Source organism: Urocampus carinirostris, chromosome 7, assembly GCF_059441175.1.
Source record: "Urocampus carinirostris isolate Australia breed hairy pipefish chromosome 7, RoL_Ucar_1.0, whole genome shotgun sequence".
Lineage (NCBI taxonomy): Eukaryota > Metazoa > Chordata > Actinopteri > Syngnathiformes > Syngnathidae > Urocampus > Urocampus carinirostris.
The window spans coordinates 4128261-4153039 of record NC_142355.1 but is presented as its reverse complement, the minus strand read 5'-3'; the positions used below and the strand labels follow the sequence as shown (position 1 = coordinate 4153039).

The 24779-nt window shown below is 40.2% G+C and overlaps 1 protein-coding gene across 4 annotated transcripts in view; it reads left to right on the top strand.

The window, feature by feature from the left end:
• The window catches only part of magi2b (membrane associated guanylate kinase, WW and PDZ domain containing 2b), a 260147-nt gene that overhangs the window by 136903 nt on the left and 98465 nt on the right, over positions 1-24779 (top strand). For all 4 annotated transcript variants that reach the window (XM_088339562.1, XM_088339565.1, XM_088339564.1 and 1 more), the window contains exons 5-6: positions 2431-2659; positions 5434-5513. In XM_088339562.1, the coding sequence (XP_088195688.1) occupies positions 2431-2659; positions 5434-5513 (309 nt within the window). The remainder of the gene's footprint in view (positions 1-2430; positions 2660-5433; positions 5514-24779) is intronic.

Here is a 24779-nt window from a genome sequence, read left to right as displayed (position 1 = left end):
AGAGAGAGAGGGAGAGAGCGTGAAAAACAAAAGCGATACAAAGAAAAGTCATGAGAGAGGGGGGAAGAAAGGGAGAGGAAGAAAGAAATCCAAAGAGAAACAGGAAGACAGAAGGAGAGAAAAGAGAAAAGAAAGCGCAAAGGGTAGGAAGATAGAAAGAGAAAAGAGAGAAAAGGAAAAAAGAAAGTTAGAGCAAAAGAAGTTAAAAAGACAGAGAGAGGAAGAGACAAGGAACAACAAAGGAAGAGAAAAAGAGAGACACGGAGAGTGAAAGAGACAGAGAGCGGGAGAAAAGAGAGAGAGCGGGAGAGAGAGAGAGAGAGAGAGAGAGGGAGAGAGAGAGAGAGAGAGAGAGAGAGAGATAAATAAATAAATAAATACAAGTACAGTGTCTTTGTTCGAGGCACCTTTCTTTGGCAACATCAAGTTGACATATTTCTACCTGCAGCTTGTTTTTCTCTTGCGCTTCTCTGAGTGTTGTCTCGCGGGCCGGATTCAATCCCTTAGCGGGCCTGATCTGGCCCGCGGGCCGCCTGTTTGACACCTGTGCACTACACCATGAAGTGAGATTTATTGGTAAAATAATACACCCTGTCCCTTTAGATTATATTGTTGTTCTTATATATTTTTAATTCATTTTGATTTTGCTCTTTCAGTATTTCAGTATTACCTATTTTTGTTTTTCTGTGTTATTTCCTGATGGTTTTTTTTTTTCTTCATTTTAGTGGTCATTTCGTGATGTGTGTGTGACGTGAAGGAGGGAGCAGGTGGCATGTATTGTCACTTTCTAAATCCTTTCCTTGTGTTTGTGACTCACTCCATGACCCTGAAAGTCTCTTTCTTTCTTTCCCTCTCTGGGACGTGAGGCTTTGCTTCTCATGTTTTCTGTCCTGAGAGCCCTCTCGCTCGCTCGCTCGCTCGCTCTCCATTCCTCCCGCCCTCCTGCTCCCTCCCAGGGGTTCACAGTTCGCCGGCATTGATTCATCATGCATGCCGAGTGTAGTGTGCAGTGTGAGTCTGCGAATAAAAATGTTAGACTGGCATTTCCGTGTTTTTGTAAAAATGAACAGAAAAAGAGCCAATAACTGATCTCATCTCATCTCATTAGCTGCATTGCCTATCCTCAGTAGGGTCGCGGGAGTGCTGGAGCCCATCCCAGCAATCATCCGGCAGTGGGCAGGGGACACCCTGAACTGGTTGCCAGCCAATTGAAGGGCACACAGGGACAGACAACTCACTCGCTCATGATATATCCATCCATCCATCCATTATCTGCACCGCTTATCCTCAGTAGGGTCCCGGGGGTGCTGGAGCCCATCCCAGCTATCTTCGGGCAGTGGGCAGGGGACAGCCTCAACTGGTTGTAGGGCACACAGACAGACAACTCACTCGCCCATTCACACCTAGGGACCATTTGGACCGGCCAATCCACCTGAAATGCATGTCTTTGGAATGTGGGAGGAAACCGGAGTGCCCGGAGGAAACCCACGCAAGCACCGGGGAGAACATACAAACTCCGCACAGTAAGTCCAGTCGCTGGATTCGAACCCTCACAGGAGGTTTCCCAAGACCTTAGAACTGTGCCGCACAGGCGCTAACCACTGTAAACCTTATAATACTTCTCATCTCATCTCATTAGCCGTACCGCTTATCCTCAGTAGGGTCGCGGGGGGCTGGAGCCCATCCCAGCAATCATCGGGCAGTGGGCAGGGGACACCCTGAACTGGTTGCCAGCCAATCGCAGGGCACACAGGGACAGACAACTCGCTCATTCACACCTAGGGACAATTTGGACCGGCCAATCCACCTGAAATGCATGTCTTTGGAATGTGGGAGGAAACCGGAGTGCCCGGAGGAAACCCGCGCAAGCACCGGGGAGAACATACAAACTCCGCACAGTAAGTCCAGTCGCTGGATTTGAACCCTCACAGGAGGTTTCCCAAGACCTTAGAACTGTGCCGCCCAGGCGCTAACCACTGTAAACCTTATAATACTTATAATACTAAATAAATAATACTGTAAAAAAGTTACATTTATCGAGTGCAATGAAGATTTTCAGTGGGCTTCCAAGTGCTGAGTGTTTTGGCTGGGGAATTTTGATAACAGGGCGCCGACGAAGGACGTCAGGCATTGTTTTGAGAAACGCTCGGTGTTGTTTTGAGTTTATTCAGATATCGAGGAGCTGTGGAGCCCACGTGGGGTTTTTTTTCCTGACGCGCCCATGGGAAAAGCCGACACACCAGCTTGGGAGAAAGGCGCCGCCTTGCTGCCCGAGCCAATAACTCATTGTTATCTTATTTTGGCACAAATGGGATTTTGATTATTTGTAGGAGTGTCCTGTTATTTTCTTCTGCCTAGTAATGATGGTTTTTAACGTTTAGTGAGGAGCTTTTGGTCCCAAAATGTAACGCAACACTGCTTCTGGCGCAGAGTCCAGTGAGCACGAGGACAAGAGCACGGACGCGTCCGGAGAGGTTGCCGTGGAAACCTGCAGCCAAGCGGCAGTTACCAGTGATGCTCCCACCGAGGCGGAGGATGCTGCCAAATCTCCAGACAAGTCCCCGAATAAAGTCCCGGATGTGGACGAAGAAGAACTGGGACCGCTCCCCGACAACTGGGAAATGGCATACACCGAAAAGGGGGAGGTCTACTTCATCGAGTAAGACGACAACTTTTATCCCTATTTCTATATTTGTCTCTTCGTTTGTTCATCGGGTTGTTTCACACGTAAAGTGAGACCAACTTTTCTTAGATTGAGAAAAATGATCTTATATAACAGATGCTATGATTGTTTGCTGCTGGGGTCTCTTTTTCAAGCTGAGAGCTATTTCTTTTGACTGATTGACGAAAAGGGGACCCAGTTTGATATGCATCTCTAAAATAGAATAGAATAGAATAGAATATACGGTGGGACCTCGCTACTTTGCGGTTCCACGTTCGCGGGTTCAGAGCTTCGCAGGTCTAAAAAAAAAAAAAATAATAAAATAAAATACGATTTTTTTAAAAAAGATTTTTTTTACGCATTTTTGTGAAGGGGCATCGCTACTTCGTGGTTCCATGTTTGCGGGTTCAGAGCTTCGCAGGTCTAAAAAATAATAATATTAAAATAAAATAATTTAAAAAAAAAATATATATATATTTTTTTTTAACTATTTTATTATTATTATTAAAAAATATTTAATTTTTTTTTTTTTTTTTTTTAATTTTATTATTATTATTTTCGGGGTTCCACGTTTGCGGGTTCAGAGCTTCGCTGATCTAAAAAATAATAATAATAAGATAAAATAATTTTTAAAAAATAAAAATAAAAAATTTATTATTTTATTATTATTATTAAAAAAAACATTTTTTTATTTTTTTATTTTTGTTTAATTATTATTTTATTATTATTATTTCCGTGGTTCCACGTTCGCGGGTTCAGAGCTTCGCAGGTCTAAAAAATGCTAATTATAAAATAAAATAATTTTAAAAAAAAGAATTTATATATATATATATATATATATATATATATATATGTATTTTATTTTTTTTAAGCATTTTTAAAGGGGCGTCGCTACTTCGTGGTTCCACGTTCGCGGGTTCAGAGCTTCGCAGGTCTAAAAAATGCTAATTATAAAATAAAATAATTAAAAAAAAAAGAATTTAAATATGTATGTATGTATATATATATATATATATATATATATATATATATATATATATATATATATATGTATTTTATTTTTTTTAATTTTTTAAGCATTTTTGTGAAGGGGCGTCGCTACTTCGTGGTTCCACGTTCGCGGGTTCAGAGCTTCGCAGGTCTAAAAAATAATAATAATTAAATAAAAAAAATTAAAAAATTAAAATAAAAAATGTGATTATTTTATTATTATTATTAAAAAAACATTTTTTAATTTTTTTATTATTATTATTTTATTATTAGAATTTTCGTGGTTCCACGTTCGCAGGTTCAGAGCTTCGCAGGTCTAAAAAATGATAATTATAAAACAAAATAATAAAAAAAAAAAAAAAAATTATATATATATTTTTAAAAAAAATTTAAGTATTTTTGAAGGGGCGTCGCTACTTTGTGGTTCCATATTCGCGGGTTCAGAGCTACGCAGGTCCAAAAAATAATAATAATTAAATAAAATAATAAAAAAAATATATATTAAAAAACTTTTTTTTTAATTATTTTATTATTATTATTATTAAAAAACATTTTTTTTTCATTTTATTATTATTATTTTCGTGGTTCCACGTTCGCGGGTTCAGAGCTTTGAGGTCTAAAAAAAATAAATAATTAAGTAAAATAATTAAAAAATTAAAAATTAAAAAAAATGGTTTTAATTATTTTATTATCATTTTTTTAATCATTTTATTATTATAATTTTCGTGGTTCCACGTTTGCGGGTTCAGAGCTTCGCTGGTCTAAAAAATGATAATTATAAAATAAAATAATTAAAAAAAATAATAATAATTTAAATATATATTTTTAATTTTTTTTAAGTATTTTTGAAGGGGCTTCGCTACTTCGTGGTTCCACGTTCGCCGGTTCAGAGCTTCGCAGGTCCCAAAATTTTTATTTTTATTTTTTTTTTAGCATTTTGGAAGGGGCGTCGCTACTTTACGGATTTTCACTTTTCGTGGGTGGTTTTGGTCCCCATTAATCGCGATAACCGAGGGATTACTGTACCTTTTATTGTCATTGATACAAAATGGGTTGAACATATTGTGACAACGTAATTGGGCGTGGCACTCCAGGTTCACATTTAACAGTGAGGATAAAAGAAAACAAAGAGGATAAGGTTATAATTTACACAATATAAAGGATCAAAGAAGATAAAGGTTATAATTTACACAATATTTACACAAGAAATGTGGGCATGTAGGATGTTACGTACAGTTTTGGGATCGGATTAGTGCAATATGCGTTAGTGCAAAAATAGTCAACATTGTGCAAAGTGAGCATAGGCATGAATACAGTTTTAATGTTTAAATCGCTGTTAGAGTGCCAACAAACCCCGCCTTCCGGTCACATGTCAAAAGCCAAACCAAACCTTACCCCATACCAGCAGGTGGCACTGTTGGACTCATCATTGCAGGACACTTCCACAAAAACTATACAACATATTTCAGCAGGAATTTCAATAAAACAAAAGGTATTATTACACTTGTTACACATACTTTATAGTGCTTTCGGTTCTTCTTGAGTGCTGAGTAATTTTGCCAAATGTATTCTGCTCAATTATCTCGTTCGATATTTTACCAGGGCGGAATTTACTTTCTCTGTGATTTGTTGTCTAAAATGTGCAGCACTGTCCGACTTCTCTATTGAATAATTGATGCACCTTAATGTTTGCTAATCAGCCCTGCTTACTCAGATTTAGGTCCTAAGTCTTACATTAATCTTCTCTCACTTGGTTTGGTATTCTCCCTCTCTCCGTGCAGTCACAATACCAAAACCACGTCATGGCTAGATCCTCGGCTGGCCAAGAAGGCAAAGCCACCGGAAGAATGCAAGGAAGATGGTGAGTTAATCCTCCATTTTTTTGCATTTTTGTTATCAGAGTTGAGTTGCCGGTCGTTTTGCGTGGGGGGTGTTTCATCTCACCCCTTCCTGCTGCTTTCAAACCTGATTGTCGATTTAGTACCGTAAATTCCGGACTATAAGGCGCACCTGATTATAAGCCGCACCCAAAACTGACTTAGTACATACACAAGCCGCACCGGTATACTAGCCGCATACGCCCACATTAAATAATGGATGTTATTTGAATGAACTATTCTGTTGACGGGGGGATTTTGTATAAATTTATTGATATATATATTCTTTATCTATCGTTCATTATCTATTATCAGTCAATTCAAGATACATTTCTTAGCCAAAAGGACGAAACACTTGCTTCCAGTCAAGGAACTGAGTCAAGGTCCTAGCCAAATGGCCAAGAAACTATCAATGCTATTGCATCATTCCCGGTGGCACTGCAATACCGGGCCGATAAGTGGAGTGATCAGAGCAAGCTACTTATCATTTGATGCAGACCTGCAGAGTCGGGGTACCCGTTGAAAGTAATCCAAGGGAAAAAAAGTGTATATTTCCTAGGGTAAGGGTGGGAAAAATATATATCCACTATTGTCTCCTAAACTTACCTTTACCCGTCCCCAGTTCCCATCAGCCCGCGTTTGCTCCGCCCCTTCTTTCTTATTCGCTCGTGAAAATCAGCATAAGTGTCTCAAATAAATACAAATAAATACATTACAAAAATATACAGTTGCAAATACATATAATACATGGTTACACATATTTACAAAGAAAGACGGTACACCGAGATAATTTTCAAAGCTTTAATACAGTAATAATAATATAACTTTCATCCCAAACCGTGCCTTTGACATGTACCAACACGCTACTATGAACACGCACGCAACGTATCAAACGTATCTGGTAAAAAAAGCATACTGTAATTGTTAAATTCACGGTATACCGTCCTCATCTTCCTCTCTAGACAGTTTTTGCCTAATCTAAGGATTTGAAGTCTTCCTCATCGTAAGCGGCCATTAGAAAAATTACATAAATTAGCAGCTTCACTGGATAAGCCGCAGGGCTGAACATTTGGGAAAAAATAGCGGCTTATAGTCCGGAATTTATGGTACTTGGGTACTGTTGTGTTTATATCGGCGCGAGCCTCCCGGTCGTGCTGTAAAAGGCTGTGTGATTTCTTGACTTTTGTAGTAAAACTGCATACTTGTTTCGGAAAAGATGTTTTATGAGCGTTGCACAACTGTCGTCTCACGGAAAAGTCAATCGGAGTGCATGTTTGGCTATGCGCTTTGTAGAGATTTCTCTTGCATCCTCCCGGCGTCCAAAAATACGATAGAGTCAGTCGTTCGCTGACGTGCAGTTGCCTCAAGTTACAAGTTTGACAAGTTAAGAGTTGTGTTTTTATTGCAAGATGAATACAAAATTCAGAACTGACATCAGGGAAAAAAAAAGGTTGTTAAGGCAGTGGTTCTCGTGAGGGCACTCGAGCGAGTAAGTGAGATTTTTAATAAGCTACAGTACCAGCTGAATGCAAAGTTTGGCATAAGTAACACTGCACATTACCCTGAAAACATCACACCCACTGTCAAACATGGTGGCGGCAGCATCATGTTCTGGTGTCGCTTTTCCCCAGCAGGAACTGGGGAGATCATTAGAGTTGATGGAAAGTTGGATGGATCCAAATAAAGGGTGTTTCTGGCAGGGAACATGTTGAAGTCTCCAAGAGACCTCAGAATAGGGTGCAGGTTGACCTTCCAACCAGACAATGACGCTAAACATAAAGCAAAATCTACAATGACAAACAATATAACCAGCTCAGTAGCCTAGATGGTAGGGCGCCCGCTTTGAGACTGGGAGGTCGCTGGTTCGCGCCTCGGCCGAGTCATACCTAAGACTTATAACATTGGTAAAATGGCGGCGCCCTCTGTTGGCTGCGGCTGCATCGGCTCGCTACAACGGGTCAGGTGTATCGACATTTCGTTCTGTGTACATTGTTACAAAGAATGACAATACAAAGGAAATTATTATTATTATAATTATTATTATTATTATTAATATAAACGTGTTAGAAGTCCAGACCTCAATTCTTTAGATTATTTTTGGAAAAACCCGAAAAATGCTTTGCACAAACGTTCATCGTCAAACCTTAAGGAACTTGCGCTGTTTTGTAAGGAAGAATGGGCAATTACTTATTTTCCATTATGTGCAAAGACTGTGATTGCATCAAAAGGAGGTTGTAAAAGTAATACCAAGTATTACCTCAAAGGGGGGCAATATTTTTGCAATATCTACTTTAGATTGTTTTATTTGTTTGCACATAATAAAATGTTGAATACATTTGCCTTTTTCTCTATAAGTTGACATTTGTAGGCCGTACAACCTTTGCAATAGTACATGAGTCAATTCATTCAAAAGCGAAAGATAATTTTGCATTGCCGGAAACTCAGAAAAATGTCAAGTTTTGGACATGTTTTTAATCAATTATCTTGCCACACTTGGGATTATGGTTGCTCACTGTTGTTTCAAGCGTTGCTCACCGACTTTGTGTGAACGCCCGTGGAAAATTACAGGGAGCATTGGTCTTTTATATAGAATAGAATAGAATAGAATAGAATATACCTTTATTGTCATTGTTACAAATGGGCTAACATATTGTGACAACGAAATTGGGCATGACACTCCAGTTTTACACATTCAAGTGAGGTATGAGCAAGAAGATAAAGGAACAGAGAAGATAATGTTATAAGACAAGGGGGATAAGGCTATAGTTATAATTTACATGGTATTTACACAAGAAATGTCGGCATGTGGGATGTTACATACAGGGTTGTCGTGATAACGTATATAAAGCATTCCTTAGCGATTTACAGCCAAAACAAGTTGTTTTGGTGTGACACTTTGACTGTAAACAGTAGTTAAATAAGTGCCAGATATCTATATTCCTATACCTGATCTCCAAGAACACGCAGCCTTCATACAACCAATAACTCCCTATCGCTTATCCTCCCGCTTTGCCTTTCATTATCTGTCAATCTCCATCCATGCTGGGTAAATAACCAAAGTGTGTCCGGAATCCCAAGTATATCACCAGACTCTGTGCACACACAGCAGACAGTGTTTTCATAGCCGACGATCATCAAAGCTAACCCCGGCCGGGGCAAAGATTACTTTCTTTTTTTCCCCGTCTATGGGCAATGTTCCCTGTAATTTTCCACGGGTCTGAGCGTTCACACAAAGTCGGTGAGCAGCGCTTGAAACAACAGTGAGCAACGGCAATCCCAAGTGTGGCAAGATAATTAATTATCAAACATGTCCAAAACTTGACATCAAGTTACATTTTTCTGAGTTTTCGGCAATCCAAAAAAATGTTTCACTTTTGAATGAATTGACTAATGTATTGTTGCAAAGCTTGTACGGCCTACGTCGTTTGTTCCTACAATTCTTTCATAAGATATCCATTTCTTTTTATTTCCTGATATATTTTGTCGCGTAATATTAACATTTTTGGGGTTTATTTTATCGGTTGTAAGATAGAACTGTACTTAATCACATTTTTTAGTGAAGGTACAATGTTGGCAACAAGATTCACTTGATATAATTGGAAATGATTTGAATGCAACACAAACTTTTTCTTCTTTTTTACGTCGGTTTTTTTTTCTCCTTTTTTTTAAATTTCTTTAAAAAAAATCTCATTGTGTTTATTTTTTCCGAGCTGTTACTTTTTTTTGTTCTCTATTTATTTTTTTCTTACATTTCTTTCTCTTCTTTTTTTCTGTCTTATTTTCTAAATTTTTCCGTCTTTTTTCTCTTCCTTTTGTTTCTTTTTCTCTCAGCTTTTCACTCCTTTTTCATTTTGGTATTTTTTTCTTTTTTGTTCTATTCCCCCCTTCCTTTAAGTCATTTTGTGCATAATTTTACATCATATTTGGTCATGTTGGGATGAAAGAAGCAAAAACAACCCGAAGAGCCGTTTAGGACCCGAAAGAGCCGGTTCCTTTTAGTGAGCCCAGCCGAAGAAGGCGGTTCCCTGACAAACTCTACTAACTTTACTCAACTTCGTTCTCCTTCGACTCGACTTCAAAATACCGCATTTAGGACACAACATCAGGGGAACCCGTGTATTTTTACCTTCATGCACTGTAACTTTGACTTGAGTCGCTTCTTAATTAGTAATTTTGAGCCCTGATTTTTGTGCGCTGGCTAGATTTTCTTGTGCGCTGAGAATGTGCGAGCAGTGCGCAATTGCGCACTCGCGCAGTTTAGAGGGAACACTGCCTATGGGCAATGATCAGCAAGTCTATTGTGTCTCTTCTAATGGATTTTCAAACCCACGCTCGCACATTCTCAAGGTGTTTTTCTTAACGCTCTTTCATTTGCATCTGTCAGTCAGCGAACCTTACAGCGAAGAAGGAAGGAGACATGTTGAAAACACCTCAGGGGTTTTCAATCTATGATCTAGCATAAGTGAGTTTAAGTGAAGTTTGTTTATAGGTTTACCGCTCAGTTTAGCAATGCCTGCCGCTTCGTCAGCGCTGAAAGATCAATGGTGACGCTTGGCTCTCGTCACGTGAAGACAAAAACAAGGTTGCGTAATGTTTTTATTTGTAACTTATTCTAACTAAGGGTCTTTTGGTTTGCTAGAGATCTTTTGGTTAAGATGAGGGTTGTGTAAGGTGAATTCCAGTTTTGGATAGCCTCCAAGTCCAGGTGAACAAACATAGAAATACATTTCTAAAATCTAATTTTGCTCCCCAGATCGTATTAACTAGTGCAGCGTTCTGGTTTGCTTGCGTCCCTGCGTCCTAGACGCATGATTTTTGCTGGGGACGCATAGTCTCGAATTGTGGTTCAAGCCTCGGCAGAGTCATACCTAAGACTAAAACATTGGTACCGGTTGCCTCCCTGCTTGGTGTTCAGCATTAGGGGTTGGAATTGGGGGGTTTGGTCACCTGATGACTCCCATCACTTCAGTTGGGTTGAGCGAGGGGGCTGGGAATCCCCTCCTCTGAATCAATTTCCCAAAAAGAGTCAGAAATGACTCTAGCCACCTCCCACCAGGGGGATATGGCTGTGGTATATATATATATATATATATATATAACTTTTTTTTAACAAAGATTTATCGCACTCCAAACTTTTCGTCAGGCAGATCTGCCATTGTTGTTTTGGTCTCGCGGTTCGAGATTTCGTCTGCGCGCCGATCTCGGCCAACGAGATCTCGTTGCTTCGAGATGACGTCATTGTTGTGGTGCTTGTCGTCGAGTGAAGGTTAAGTATGACCCCCAAAAAACAGTATTAGCTTTGATGCATTATATTACGAATGATGATGTTGTATAAAGAAGTTAAGAAAAAAAGGAAGTATAAAAGGAGAAAATGAAAAAAAGACAAGTTTGTGGTTATCCCTTTAATCGGTTTATTACCAACAGTAATTTGATGCAGGAAATGAATTAATAATTTGATGATTAAAACTGAATGAATATATAGATTTTTATTATATATTTGTCACCGATTTACAATTTCAACCTCGATAACACTAAATTTTGGGGACCCATAGATCTCTGTTGGGACCCATAGATTTTTGAGCATGCCAGTCCCAGGAACTTATCACTTTTCAGAGGTAAAATGAACACTGGTACTGCTTTACCTTAACTTAGCATGGTGAGAGACAGAAATGTTGTGGTGATGATGTACTATTTCAAGATATCTTATTGGCGAGTAAACAGACAAAATCACAAATATAAGTCTTAAACATAACTAAATGTAATGCTCATACTGGTGATTTGGTAAATTACAGTATCAAATATCGGTGCTGCTGCTATAACCCCGCACACCCCGACGGAGCTTTTATCGTCGCCGGTGACTTTTATCGGGCATGTTTAAGGAGTGTACTTCCCAAATCCATTCAACACGTGGACTGAGCAATTAGGGAAAAAACACTGGACCGTGTGTACAGTAAGATCAAACATCTAGTTGGATCCGCCCATCTCTGTCTGTCCCTCACCCCCTCATACACCCCCCCTCCGGAAGAAAACAAAGCCTATACAACAAAGACAGTTGAAACATCTTCTTTGTTCCTTTATCTCTTTGTTTTCCTTATCCTCACTGTAAAATGTGGAACTGGAGTGACACGTCCAATTTCATTGTCACAATATATCCCATGTTGTAACAATGACAATAAAGTTATATTCTATTCTATTCTTCTATTCTAACATAATTCCTGGTCTTCTTTGATGGTTTGAGGTTTTTGCATACCTATAAACCTAAGCCAATTGCTCCTTTTATTAATGATTGTAAATCCCCTAATAAAACGATAATAAACCTTATAAACACAACGCAGCACCTATTTACTCACAGCAAGACATACTACGATGAATGAAAAATAATTTGTGTAAACAATAAGTTTGAAAAAAAAGCCTGATCAAGGATAACATTTGCTAGCATACTGTGACAATATTAGCAAGTTATCATCTGCTACCAGTGACAGAAACGATTTTGTTTAGAATCGAAATGGGCAAGAGGAGTTTGGTATAACAAAAAACGATATTTTTTTTTTGTTATATGGCGTAGACAATTCAAAATGATGAAAAATGTATAAGAAGGGAAAAATGTATACGGTATGTTATTGCAACGCGCAACTCATTTGTAATGTGATTTCTGGTTATTTTTGAGAAACATCTCTCAAAAGAGGCTTTAAAGTCCAGTTTTTACGGTAAATCTGTATTTTTAGGCATAAAATAAAGGTCATTGCTCCTTGGCCCTGATAAACCAACCCAGCAACCATTGATATCTGCCTCAATGATCCTATTAAATGAAAATTAAAAGGAAATGATCTGCATTTATATAGCGCTTTTCAAGTCAAGACTTCCCAAAGCGCTTTACAGTGTGCTTCACATTTCCCAATAGCGGCCGTGCAGCCATGTGAGGCGCTAACCTGCTTATTGGGGGTATTAGGGGTTCAGTGTCTTACCCAAGGACACTTCGACATGTAACACGGAGGAGCCGGGATTCGAACTGCGATCTCTTGATCCCGAGACGAACGCTCTACCTCCTGAGCCACTGCCGCCCAATACATTGTGCTTCACATTTCCCAATAGCGGTCGTGCAGCCATGTAAGGCGCTAACCTGCTTATTGGGGGTATTAGGGGTTCAGTGTCTTACCCAAGGACACTTCGACATGTAACACGGAGGAGCCGGGATTCAAACTGCGATCTCTTGATGCCAAGACGAGCTCTCTACCTCCTGAGCCTCTGCCGCCCCTTGAGCCACTACCAACCCAATAGATTGTGCTTCACATTTCCCAATAGCGGCCGTGCAGCCATGTAAGGCGCTAACCTACTTATTGGGGGTATTAGGGGTTCAGTGTCTTACCCAAGGACACTTCGACATGTAACATGGAGGAGCCGGGATTCAAACTGCGATCTCTTGATGCCAAGACGAGCTCTCTACCTCCTGAGCCTCTGCCGCCCCTTGAGCCACTGCCGACCCAATAGATTGTGCTTCACATTTCCCAATAGCGGCCGTGCAGCCATATGAGGCGCTAACCTGCATATTGGGGGTATTAGGGGTTCAGTGTCTTACCCAAGGACACTTCGACATGTAACACGGAGGAGCCGTGATTCAAACTGCGATCTCTTGATGCCAAGACAAGCTCTCTACCTCCTGAGCCTCTGCCGCCCCTTGAGCCACTACCAACCCAATAGATTGTGCTTCACATTTCCCAATAGCGGCCGTGCAGCCATGTAAGGCGCTAACCTGCTTATTGGGGGTATTAGGGGTTCAGTGTCTTACCCAAGGACACTTCGATATGTAACACGGAGGAGCCGGGATTCGAACTGCGATCTCTTGATCCCAAGACGAGCGCTCTACCTCCTGAAGCCACTGCCGCCCCTATAAAGTCTGCTGAGTAGCCCACTTTGCCCTGTCTCGGTAAGGGAACGCCGTGACTACCATAAAAGCAAACAAACATTTATAAAGCTCCTGGATGAGAGAGCATATCCTCTGGAGCGAGTGCCTTCCAGCACTGGGAGGCGGGAAATATTTTTTTTTATCAGGGAAAACAGCCGCTCGGACGTGCGGCAGCATTAATCCACCATCCTTATCCGTATATTGTTCTGCGTTCTTCCAATGGCTCGTGTTTTGAACTGCTGCGGGACATTTCAGCTAACGTTGAGCTGCAATAATACGTGCAGCCATTAAAAATTCTTGGATTTGCTCGATGCTGCAGCTTATTTTTATGTCATGTCAAACCGAGCTACAATTAAAGTTTTACAAGAACACGGATGTAGTTTACAGACGGTACAAAAGAAGTCGATTCTGGCAAATTCAGTGGTGCCTTAAGATCATGGGACCATGACTCATAAGCAATGTTCCCTCTAAGCTGCGCGCGTGCGCAATCGCGCACTGCCCGCACATTCTCAGCGCACAAGAAAATCTAGCCAGCTCACAAAAATCAGGGCTCGAAATTGCTAATTAAGAAGCGAATTAAGTCAAAGTTACAGTGCATGAGGGTAGAAATACACGGGTTCCCCTGACGCTGTGTTCTAAATGCGGTATTGTGAAGTCAATCTCGAAGTCGAACGAAGTTGAGTAAAGTCGGTAGAGTTTTTCGAGAACCGGCTTCTCCGGCTCGGCTCACTAAAGAGAAACGGTTCTTTTGGGTCCCAAACGGCTCTTCAGGTTGTTTTTTCTTCTTTAATCCCTACACGACCAAATATTATGTAAAATTATGCACAAAATGACTCAAAGGAAGGGGGGGACATATAACAAAAAAGAAAAAAATACCAAAATGAAAAAGTAGTGAAAAGCTGAGAAAAAATAAACAAAAGGAAGAGAAATAAGAAGGAACATTTCTGAAAAGGCCGGAAAAAAAGAAAAGAAGGAAACAAAGTTAGAAAAGTAAATAGAGAACAAAAAGACAAAAGTAACAGCTAGGAAAAAATAAACACAATGAGATTTTTTTAAAGGAATTAAAAAAAACAGAGAAAAAGAAGAAAAAGTTTGTATTGCATTCAAATAATTTCCAATTATACCAAGTCAATCTTGTTGCCAAAATTGTACTTCCACTAAAAATGTGATAAAATACAGTTCTGTATTGTGCAACCGACTAAATAAGCCCCCAAAATGTTAGTATTATGCGACAAAAGATACCAGGAAGAGTCTCAAAAGGCTGCACAGGTTATTGCAAACCACGGACTATTATGACACCAACCCCTGGTCTAAAACCTACATGACGGCAAGGAAAACTAAAAAAAAAAAAACCTCAACATGAGGAAAATGAAGAAACCTTGAGATGTAACCCCCCTTTTAGGATGACCAGGCTGCAATGGAGGTTGCAATAACAAATAATACACAGACATTGTCAACAAAAAATATAGGTGATTCATATGCTATAGCGTAGAAGTGTGTTTTGAGCCTAGATTTAAACATTTCCACTGAGGTTGCAGATCTCAGGAGGAAGAGCATTCCACACCACCGGATGGAGAACGCTCTCGAACCTGCGGAAATCTTTTTGGCTCTTGGAATCACCAGTAGACCAGCGCTTTCAGAACAAAGGCTCCGGACCGGAACATAGGCGGAAATCAAATGTGAAAGATATTAGGGAGCAAGTCCATGCATGATTTTGTATAATACCAAGAGAACCTTAAAATCACATCTTAAGTTAACAGGGAGCCAATGCAGGTTAGCTAAAATCGGGGTAATGTGGTCAAACTTTCTTGTCTTAGTTAAAAGCCTGGCTGCAGCATTTTGTACCAACTGAAAGCCTCTTGATTTTGGACTTCGGGGGACCGGAGAGTAGTGCATTACAGTCATCGAAACGCGTGAATTATAATCTCCGCTTCTGACTGAGACAGCATAATACGAATTTTAGTAATGTTGCAAAGATTGAAGAAAGCTGTTTTAGTCATAAAAGCTGTTCTAGTCATTTTGGCATTCAGACTCGCAACATAAAACTTGCAAGCGGCTCTTCATTTTCAGTTTGCTCAGCTGGACATGCCATGGGTGAAGAAGCATGCATTGGTTATGCAAACTGACCCCCCCCCCCTATTATGTAACGGTGGGATAGGAATTCAGGTCGACTTTTTATTATAATTGTAAAAGGAAGTAACAAAAAAACCTGATGTTCTTATTTGTTTAATTTCACACTCTTTTGGTCAGCAGGCATTCCAGAGACCCAACTGTTAGTATGCAGCAAATTAAATAGTCAATTTCCCGGTCTTCCTTAATGTTTTTGCCTCGTTTTGAATAATTAACCCCGTGTGAGAAACGATGGTGTGGGCGCACTCACTTTTTATAAAGCACTCTACTTCCCTACTGTGCAGAGTGACAATGTGAAGTCAATCCCCTCCTTGTTTTGGCTCACATTATTTCGCATGAAGTATGGGCCACTAAAATATAGATGCAGACAAGGAGAGTGAATAAAACAAAGCAGGAACAGCTCGACTATGCGATTTGCAAACAATACTTTTGCCTCGAAGACCCCACCGGCGGCCGAGACATTAAAAAAACAATCAAAAATACTCTTGAAAGTCACGCTTTTGTTTCTTCTGGCGCTGCTCCCTTTATGTCACCGATTTTTTTTTTTGTTCTCGTCTTTTTTTTTTTTTTTGCAGCATCACACTGTAACCTCATTCCTCATTCTCTTTTCTAAGACCTCCCGGGGATTTGAGCAAGGTTGGGTAGGGTTACTTTAACTGGATTACCTTCAATTACCGTATTTTCCGCACTATAAGGCGCACCTAAAAGCCTTTATTTTTTTCAAAAGCTGACCATGCGCCTTATAATACAGTGCGCCTTATATATGGATCAATATTAAGTCGCAAAGTCTTGCAACCAAGGTAAGCAGCTGACGACTAGATTTTCCCCCGAAGGCGAAGTAGTCCGCGGTGTATGTTGGGATATATATACCGGCGTTTCATTGGCTAACCAATGTGTCAATCATCATTTGAATCAGTCACTATTGGCAAAAATTATTCGGAGGTAAAGGAGGCGGGTCCTTTTTGGCATTTACAAGCTCGCATAGACTAAAGTGGGGCAAAACAAAGCCTGCGATTGGCCGAAATAGATGAATGTGAATCACACATTGGGTTGCACTACGGCTTAGAGAAAACATTTTTTACTAGTCTGTATTTGTAAATATTTCACATGGTTGGATTTACTACACTCACGGTTGTAAGAAAACCATGTTTACGTATCATTATTGAACGTGATGGCTGCAAGAGAACTTTATTTGTTCCCGGTATCATGTTTTAGAACGATCTTGATGTTTCTGTGATGAGTCTATTTTTGAACTAAATTCAATTCAAAGTGTTTATTGTCATATGCACGGTAAAGAACCCCGTTTCCCTGCACAATAAAATTCTTACTTTGCTGTCCACAGAGTTGCCAGCAAAAAATAAAATGGAAACTAAGAAAGGTTTGGCATTTCTTGAATCCCAAGACTTTAACCTTCCGAACGATATTTGGAACGATGCATTTGAGTGATTGGTAACATCGTACAGACACTGTTTCCGTACATGTCCGAGACACGTATATGCTTCTTTGCAAGCTTTGGGAATGTTAAGGGGGTAATAAGTTGGACTGAACTATCTGACTGTTTTGTCGACGTTCCCATTGTAGCGCCTTATAATCCGATGCGTCTTATGTATGGAAAATATAGGACCGAAAACTATTTTTTGGGGGTGCGCCTTATAGTGCGGAAAATACAGTACTTTTGGATGACTCCAATACCAAATATGCTAATAAAAGACAAAAGAAACTAAATATGAATAAAATGATGCCTCACAACACGTGGTAAGCTTTCTCTCCTGGCTTTGATCAAAACGAACATAAAATGCGACAGAAACAAAATGAAAATCAATCCAAACAGCTTGCCAACATCATTTTTGCCGTTCCATGTATTCCGTTACTCCCCGAGCCTGCATAAAATTTAGTCATTTTATTCCTATTTAGTTTCTTTTGTCTTTTATTAGCATATTTGGTATTCGAGTCATCCAAAAGTAATTGAAAGTAATCCAGTTAAACTAACCCTACCCAACCCTGGAATTGAGGAGACGCTAGCTTGCGTGGACGCCTTTGAGAACGCCTGCCACACGTTCATTCATATTTATATATATCAAACATATTTGTAGAAATGCTTGATGCTGCAAACCGGTGGTGTTCAAAGACACGTCAAAAGTCTCCTTTTGATCGGTGACACCGGCTCATATTATCTCTCGGCGTTTCAAACGACGGAGCGCTTGTTGCTGCCACGTGCGCCTTTGATAAAGCTTTCAATCCCTGCGCCGCCGTCAAAATAACCTCGCGTTTGGGATTAGCCAGCCTGGGCGAGGCCACCGCGTCAGCGCCCTGTCGGTGGCTGAGTCGAGGGGAAGAGAGGAGGGAAAGTGCCAAACGATAAGCTGAACTTGAAGTGGTGCTAAGCTCTTACAAGCGTTAGCAACATCATTATTTTGTGTTGCAGACGGCAAGAAATTCTAAATTCGACCTTACTTACTTTGTATAAAGTCCAAAGAGTCCTGGTGACATTAGGTAGACTGAATATATCTTATTTACAATTACTGGAAACCTAACCACCTTATAACATGGAGGACTGTTCACAGATCCCTTGGTCATCGTGGCATATCTGCCTGTGGTGCGTCTTGGGCAATGTTCCCTCTAAGCTGCGTGTGTGCGCGATTGCGCACTACCCAGAGAAAATCTAGCCAGCTCACAAAAATCAGGGCTCGAAATTGCTAATTGAGAAGCGAATTAAGTCGGAGTTACTGTGCATGAAGGTAAAAATACAAGGGTTCCCCTGACGTTGTGTTCTAAATGTGGTATTTGGAAGTCAGGGTCGAAGTAGAACGAAGTTGAGTAAAGTCAGTAGAAGTTTTCGAGAACCGGCTTCTTCGGCTCGGCTCACGAAAAGGAACCGGCTCTTCCGGGTCCTAAATGGCTCCTCAGGTTGTTTTTGCTTCTTTCATCCCTATATGACCAAATATTATGTAAACTTATGCACAAAATGACTTAAAGGAAGGGGGACTAGAACAAAAAAGAAAAAAATACCAAAATGAAAAAGTAGTGAAAAGCTGAGAAAAAAAAGAAACAAAAGGAAGAGAAAAAAGAAGGAAAAATTTAGAAATAAGCCAGAAAAAAAGAAAAGAAAGAAATTTGGGAAAAAAAGTAAATAGAGAACAAAAAAAGTAACAGCAAGGAAAAAATAAACACAATGAGCTTTTTTTAAAGGATTTTTTTTTAAAAAGAAAAAAAACAGGGAAAAAGAAGAAAAAGTTTGTGTTGCATTAAAATAAATTCCAATTATACCAAATCAATCTTGTTGCCAACATTCTACTTCCACTAAAAAATGTGATTAAATACAGTTGTGTATCGTGCAAACGACTAAATAAGCCCCCAAAAATGTTAGCATTATGCGACAAAAGATACCAGGAAAAAGAGAAATGGAAATCTTGTGTAAGAATTGTTGTAAAAACAAATGACGTTTGTAGGCAATACGCACCTTTGGCTTATTTGTTTATTCATTTACTTACCTATTTTAGAGAGCCAAACTAAGTCATATTTACATACAAAATGTGTCAGTGGGCAGCACAGACCACCATTACTACATCCCATGTTCAGAAACCGACCAATGAAACAAGGATTTGTGAAGTACATTTAAAAAGGGAAAATGTCTCCCTCCAAAAATACATTAAAAGCCAACCAAAGAGTTCTACTTTCAGATTTATGGGATTTCCAACAGTTTTAAAACATTATTGCACGTAATTTTAATGCATTATTTTTTTATGCATTAAAATTGAATGGGGAGAAACTAACCCTACAAAAATATATAGCACAAAGCTCACACAAATAGTTTCCCTTGCTTTTCTTTTTATAGGGTGTTCAAAAGTTTGCCCGTGATTTTTAAAGAGACAAAATAATAAAAACTCAAGGGGAGATGAACAAAAGAGGGGGGGAAAAAAAACTCTCCTTATAAAAAAAAAAAAATCATAGCTCACACAACCAGCTCTAATTGCTCTCTTAGTTGTGAGGTTTCCAAGAGTATAAAAGAAATTGGGTCTTTGATGAATGTTTGTGCAAATATCCATTCATCTTCCTTGATCTTGCTAGTGCAGATTTCTTGAACTGCAGATGCATCATAATAGAATAGAATATACCTTTATTGTCATTGTTAAAACATGGATATATTGTGACAACAAAATTGGACGTGGCACTCCAGATCCACATTTTACAGTGAGGATAAGGGAAACAAAGAGATAAAGGAACAAAGAAGATGTTTGTACTGTCCTTGTTGTATAGGCTTTGTTTTCCTCCGGGGGGGGGGGGGGGGTGTTGAGGGGGTGAGGGACAGACAGAGATGGGCGGATCCAACTAGATGTTTGATCTTACTGTACACACGGTCCAGTGTTTTTTCCCTAATTGCTCAGTCCACGCATTGAATGGATTTGGGAAGTACAGTACATAAACATGCCCGTTTAAAGTCGCCGGCAACGATAAAAGCTCCGTCGGGGTGTGCAAGCTGCTGTTTATTGATAGCAGCGGGCAGGAGATTTAGCGCTATGCTAACGTTAGCATCCGGTGGAACGTAAACAGCAACCACAATGACCACAGTTAGCTGTCTCGGTAGATAGAAGGGTCTACATGATACTGCTAGAAACTTTATGAGCAGTGTGTGTCAATGATTCGGCTGTTATTGTAGCGCATAGTCCCCCACCCCTGTTTTTACCGGAGTCTCCGTCTCGTTCGTGCCGGTGAAGCGTGCGTCCTGCTAGTTGGACTGCGGCGTCGGGGAAGCTAAGACTCCGTGATGACAAAAATACTCCAATTTCGGACTAAGCTGTTGGTGGCGATCCGTAGCTCAAATTCACTCATTTTGTGGACGATGGATCTGGCGTTGGTCAGGAACATGCTTGGAAGCGCTGGTCTGTGTGGTCGCCTTCTTAGCCTAGACCCGACCGGCAGCCTTTTACTTTTGTTCCGTCTTTGTCGGCAGGCAGATCACCCAGGGAGATCTGGTGGTCTCTGTATATCCCTCAGGATGTTGTGGATGTTATTGTAGTTGCGAAAAGAGTCGAAGGGAAAATATGAGGGATAAAAGAACACTGAAAAATAAAAGACGAACTGGAACCCGTGAAGCCGCTGCACTCGCACGCGCCGCCATCCTGGAACTTAGAAGTACCAATCAAATGTTTGGGGTCGCTTAGAATTGTCCTTAGTGTTGAAATAAAAGCCCTGCTTTTTTTCAAAGAATATTAAACGAATCCAATTGTTAATGTGGTAGATAACTATTCCTCCTACAAATGCCTGCTTTTTAATGCGATACCGACATCGGTCTATAGAGGCCCATTTCCATCAACCAGCACTCCAGTGTTTTAATAGTGCACTGTGTTTGCTAATTGTGTTAAAAGGCTAACGGATGATTACAAAACCATTGTGCAATACGTTAGCACAGCCTAAAAGAGTTTAGCGGGTAAGATAAGCTTTAGAACTGACCTTCCTTTGAGCTAGTCTAGTATCTGGAGCATCGCATTTGTAGGCGTGATTCAACTTTTGTCCGTAGCTTTTCTTGTTTTAAGAAATGAAGACTGTATCATTCGGGAAAATACCGAAAAACTAAAGATCCCCTGCAACAATATGAAGTACTGGGGCAGCAGTAGCTCAGGAGGTAGAGCGCTGGTCTTGGGATCAAGAGATCGCAGTCCGAATCCCGGTGGAGGCATACTTAGCCTTCACCTTCCCTCGATGACAACCACCACAACAATGACGTCATCTCGAAGCAACGCGGTCTCGTTTGCCAAGATCGGCGTACGGACGAAATCTCCGACCGCAAGACCAAAACAACAATGGCTGATCTGCTTGACAAAAAGTTAAGTTTGGTAGATCTTTGTTAAAAAAAAAGTATCGGGTAGTAATGACAATTTGGTGTCAAAAAGGTTGCGTCTCGGGGATCCCAGTTCGAATCCCGGCTCGTCCGTGTTACATGTCCAAGCGTCCTTGGGTAAGACACTGAACCCCTAATACCCCCAATAAACAGGCTAGCGCCTTACATGGCTGCAAGGGCGCTATTGGGAAATGTGAAGCACATTGTAAAGCACTTAGGGAAGTCTTCATTGACTTGAAAAGCGCTATATAAATGCAGATCATTTCATTTCATACTTCCTTCAGAGAACAGCACAAACAGGCTCTATTCAGACCAGAAAGAGAAAGACGAGTACTTTAAAGTCTCTAATTTAAAACATGGATGCTTTACAGGTCCTCAACCATTAGCTTTATTAAATAGCACCAGCAAAACACAAGTGTCAACGTCTACAGTTGTAACCGCGGTGTACGTGTCCCACCAAAGATCCACATTCCCGCTGGACTGGATGATGAGGTTTTTATTATTACAGTTTCTGCAAATAGATGAGTCACAACATTAGCTTTTCTGCTGGCTTTGATCTCTTCGATCTCATTGCAGTTCGCTCTGGTAAGACTGCCAACAAAGCATATCAAAGAGCTTTCTTTTCACTTTACATAAAATACATTTTAACAAGATACTTTTAACAAGAGATCGTATTGTGGATTTTTAACGTTTACAATGGATTCAACATATTTTTCTTTCGTCTGAATTTTAACCAACATCATCCTTTTTTAATGTATATGAGAAAATAGAAATAAAAACAATAATGAGTATAAAACGGGTACAAGTTACCTGCAAATGGATGAGTCACAACATTAGCTTTTCTGCTGGCTTTGATCTCTTTGATCTCTACAAGGGGAATTCATAATTTAGTCAAACAGAAACAAAACGAAAATAAACCTAAACAGCTTGACAATATCAATCGTATTACTGTGCATGTTGAGAGATTTGTCAGCTGGGGTTATAATGTTTAAAATTAACTTCTTTTGTGGAGCACCAAAAGATGTGTCTTACCATTGTAGTTCTCTCTGGTAAGACTGCCAACAAACCCCGCCTCTCGGTCACATGTCAGAAGCCAAAACCAAACCCCACCCCATACCAGCAGATGGCACTGTTGGACTCATCATTGCAGGACATTTACCAAAAACTATACACATATTTCAGCAGGAATTTCAATAAAACAAAAGTTATTACTACACCCGTTACACAGTGAAAAGGTAAATCCGAGATCCAAAGAAAAAGCTTTATATGGGACTGGATAAACGAAAGGAAGAGAGAAATATGGGCAAAAGAACATAAGCATTGGGCAACTCATTTAATGAATAAAATGAGTTTTTCATGGAAAACACAAAATTATCTGGGTGATCCAAAAGCAGGATGTCATTCCAGTCGATATCTATCGACTAGATCAGGGGTAGGGAAGCTATGGCTCGGGAGCCATATATGGCTCTTTTCATGAGTACGTATGGCTCCGAAATAAAATGTAACTATCGCACATCTCTCTGTGGCGTTCCAAAGTCAATTGATTTCATCCCGATTTTGGTCCATACAAAGCCGAAGCAACTTAATGCAGAAGTTCAATAAGAAACCATTTGAACTGATGAATCAAAACGCTGGCAAAAGACTTTGATTGGGTGAGCAGTACAGGTGGGCGGATCCCTGCACACTGCGCAAGGCACTTCCTTCTCTCTCTCTCGCTCAGTGCAGTCTACACCGAAAGTGAATATGACCATATGCTTATCGTTTGCAGTCATTTGTGACATTTTTACAAAAGAACTTTGCATGCACCTTGTTTTGAAACCGTTATTAAGGACAAATTTCATGGAAAAAAATGGCCTCAACACTCTTAACTGAAGGTGGAAGACAAATTGTAAATGGCATATTGACATTGATTTGGGACACAGGATTTAGCATTATTATCATTTCATAGATTTGATTAAGGGTCGGCATTGGCTCAAGAGGTAAAGCACTCGTCTTGGGATCAAGAGGTGACAGGTTCAATCCCCGGCTCCTCCAAGTTATATGTCGAAGTGTCCTTGGGTAAGACACTGAATCCCTAATGCCCCTGATGGCATGGCTGATGCTTCTATCGGTTAGTGCAGTGTTTTTGGGACGGCACGGCGGCGCAGTGGTTAGCGCGTGTGCGGCACAGTTCTAAGGTCTCGGGAACCTCCTGTGTGGGTTCAAATCCAACTACTGGACTTCCTGTGCGGAGTTTGTATGTTGTCCCCGTGCTTGCTTGGGTTTCCTCCGGGCACTCCGGTTTCCTCCCACATTCCAAAAAAAACATGCATGGTTGGCGCCATGGTAACCGGTTCAGGGTGTCCCCTGCCCACTGCCCGATGATTGCTGGTATGGGCTCCAGCACCCCCGCGACCCTACTGAGGATAAGCGGTGCAGCTAATGAGATGAGACATTTGATTAAATCATCAAATGACACACAGTGAAATAAAATGTACTGCAGAATTATCTTTTGTCTAGTTTGGCAGTCTTTTGAATTTTGTCTAAAAATATATGATGTGGCTCTCTCAATTTCTTTTTAAAACATTTTTTGCATTTATTGCTCTTTGGGTCAAAAAGGTTCCTGACCCCTGGACGACATGCAGATGTCAATACAATGACATACACTTTAGATGTCAAAAGGACAAATTTACATTTTAACAGTTATTTAGATTTGATAACTAAAAACTCACATACGTTTATAAAGACTTTTACCGTATTTTCCGCACTATAAGGCGCACCGGGTTATAGAGCGCACCCGGAAAAGTTTTTGGTCCTATTTTTGACATACATAAGACGCACCGGATTATAAGGCGCTACAATGGGAACGTCCACAAAACAGTCAGATAGTTCAGTCCAACTGATTACCCCCTTAACATTCCCAAAGCTTGCAAAGACGCAAATACGTGTCGAGGACACGTGCGGATGCTGTGTCCGTACGATGTCACTCAAATGCATCGTTCCATCATTTGGAAGGTTAAAGTCTTGGGATTCAAGAAATGCCAACCATTCCTTAGTTTCTATTTTCTTTTTCGCTCGCAACTTTACTGTGCATATGACAATAAACACTTGGAATTGAGTTTAATTTAAAAATAGACACTCCATTCCATCCATTATCTGCACCGCTTATCACAGAAACATCGAGTTCAGTCTGAAACAAGATACAGGGAAAATATATAGCCGGAGTAGCTCACCGAAGTCGTTGTGTTCAAAAATAATGTGCAGCCATGGTCCTCTTATATCCGTGAGTGTAGTAAATCCAGGAGAATAAAATATTTACAAATACAGAATAGTAAAAAATGCTTTCTCTATGCCGTCAACCCAAAGTGCTATTCACATTCATCTTTTTCAGCCAATTGC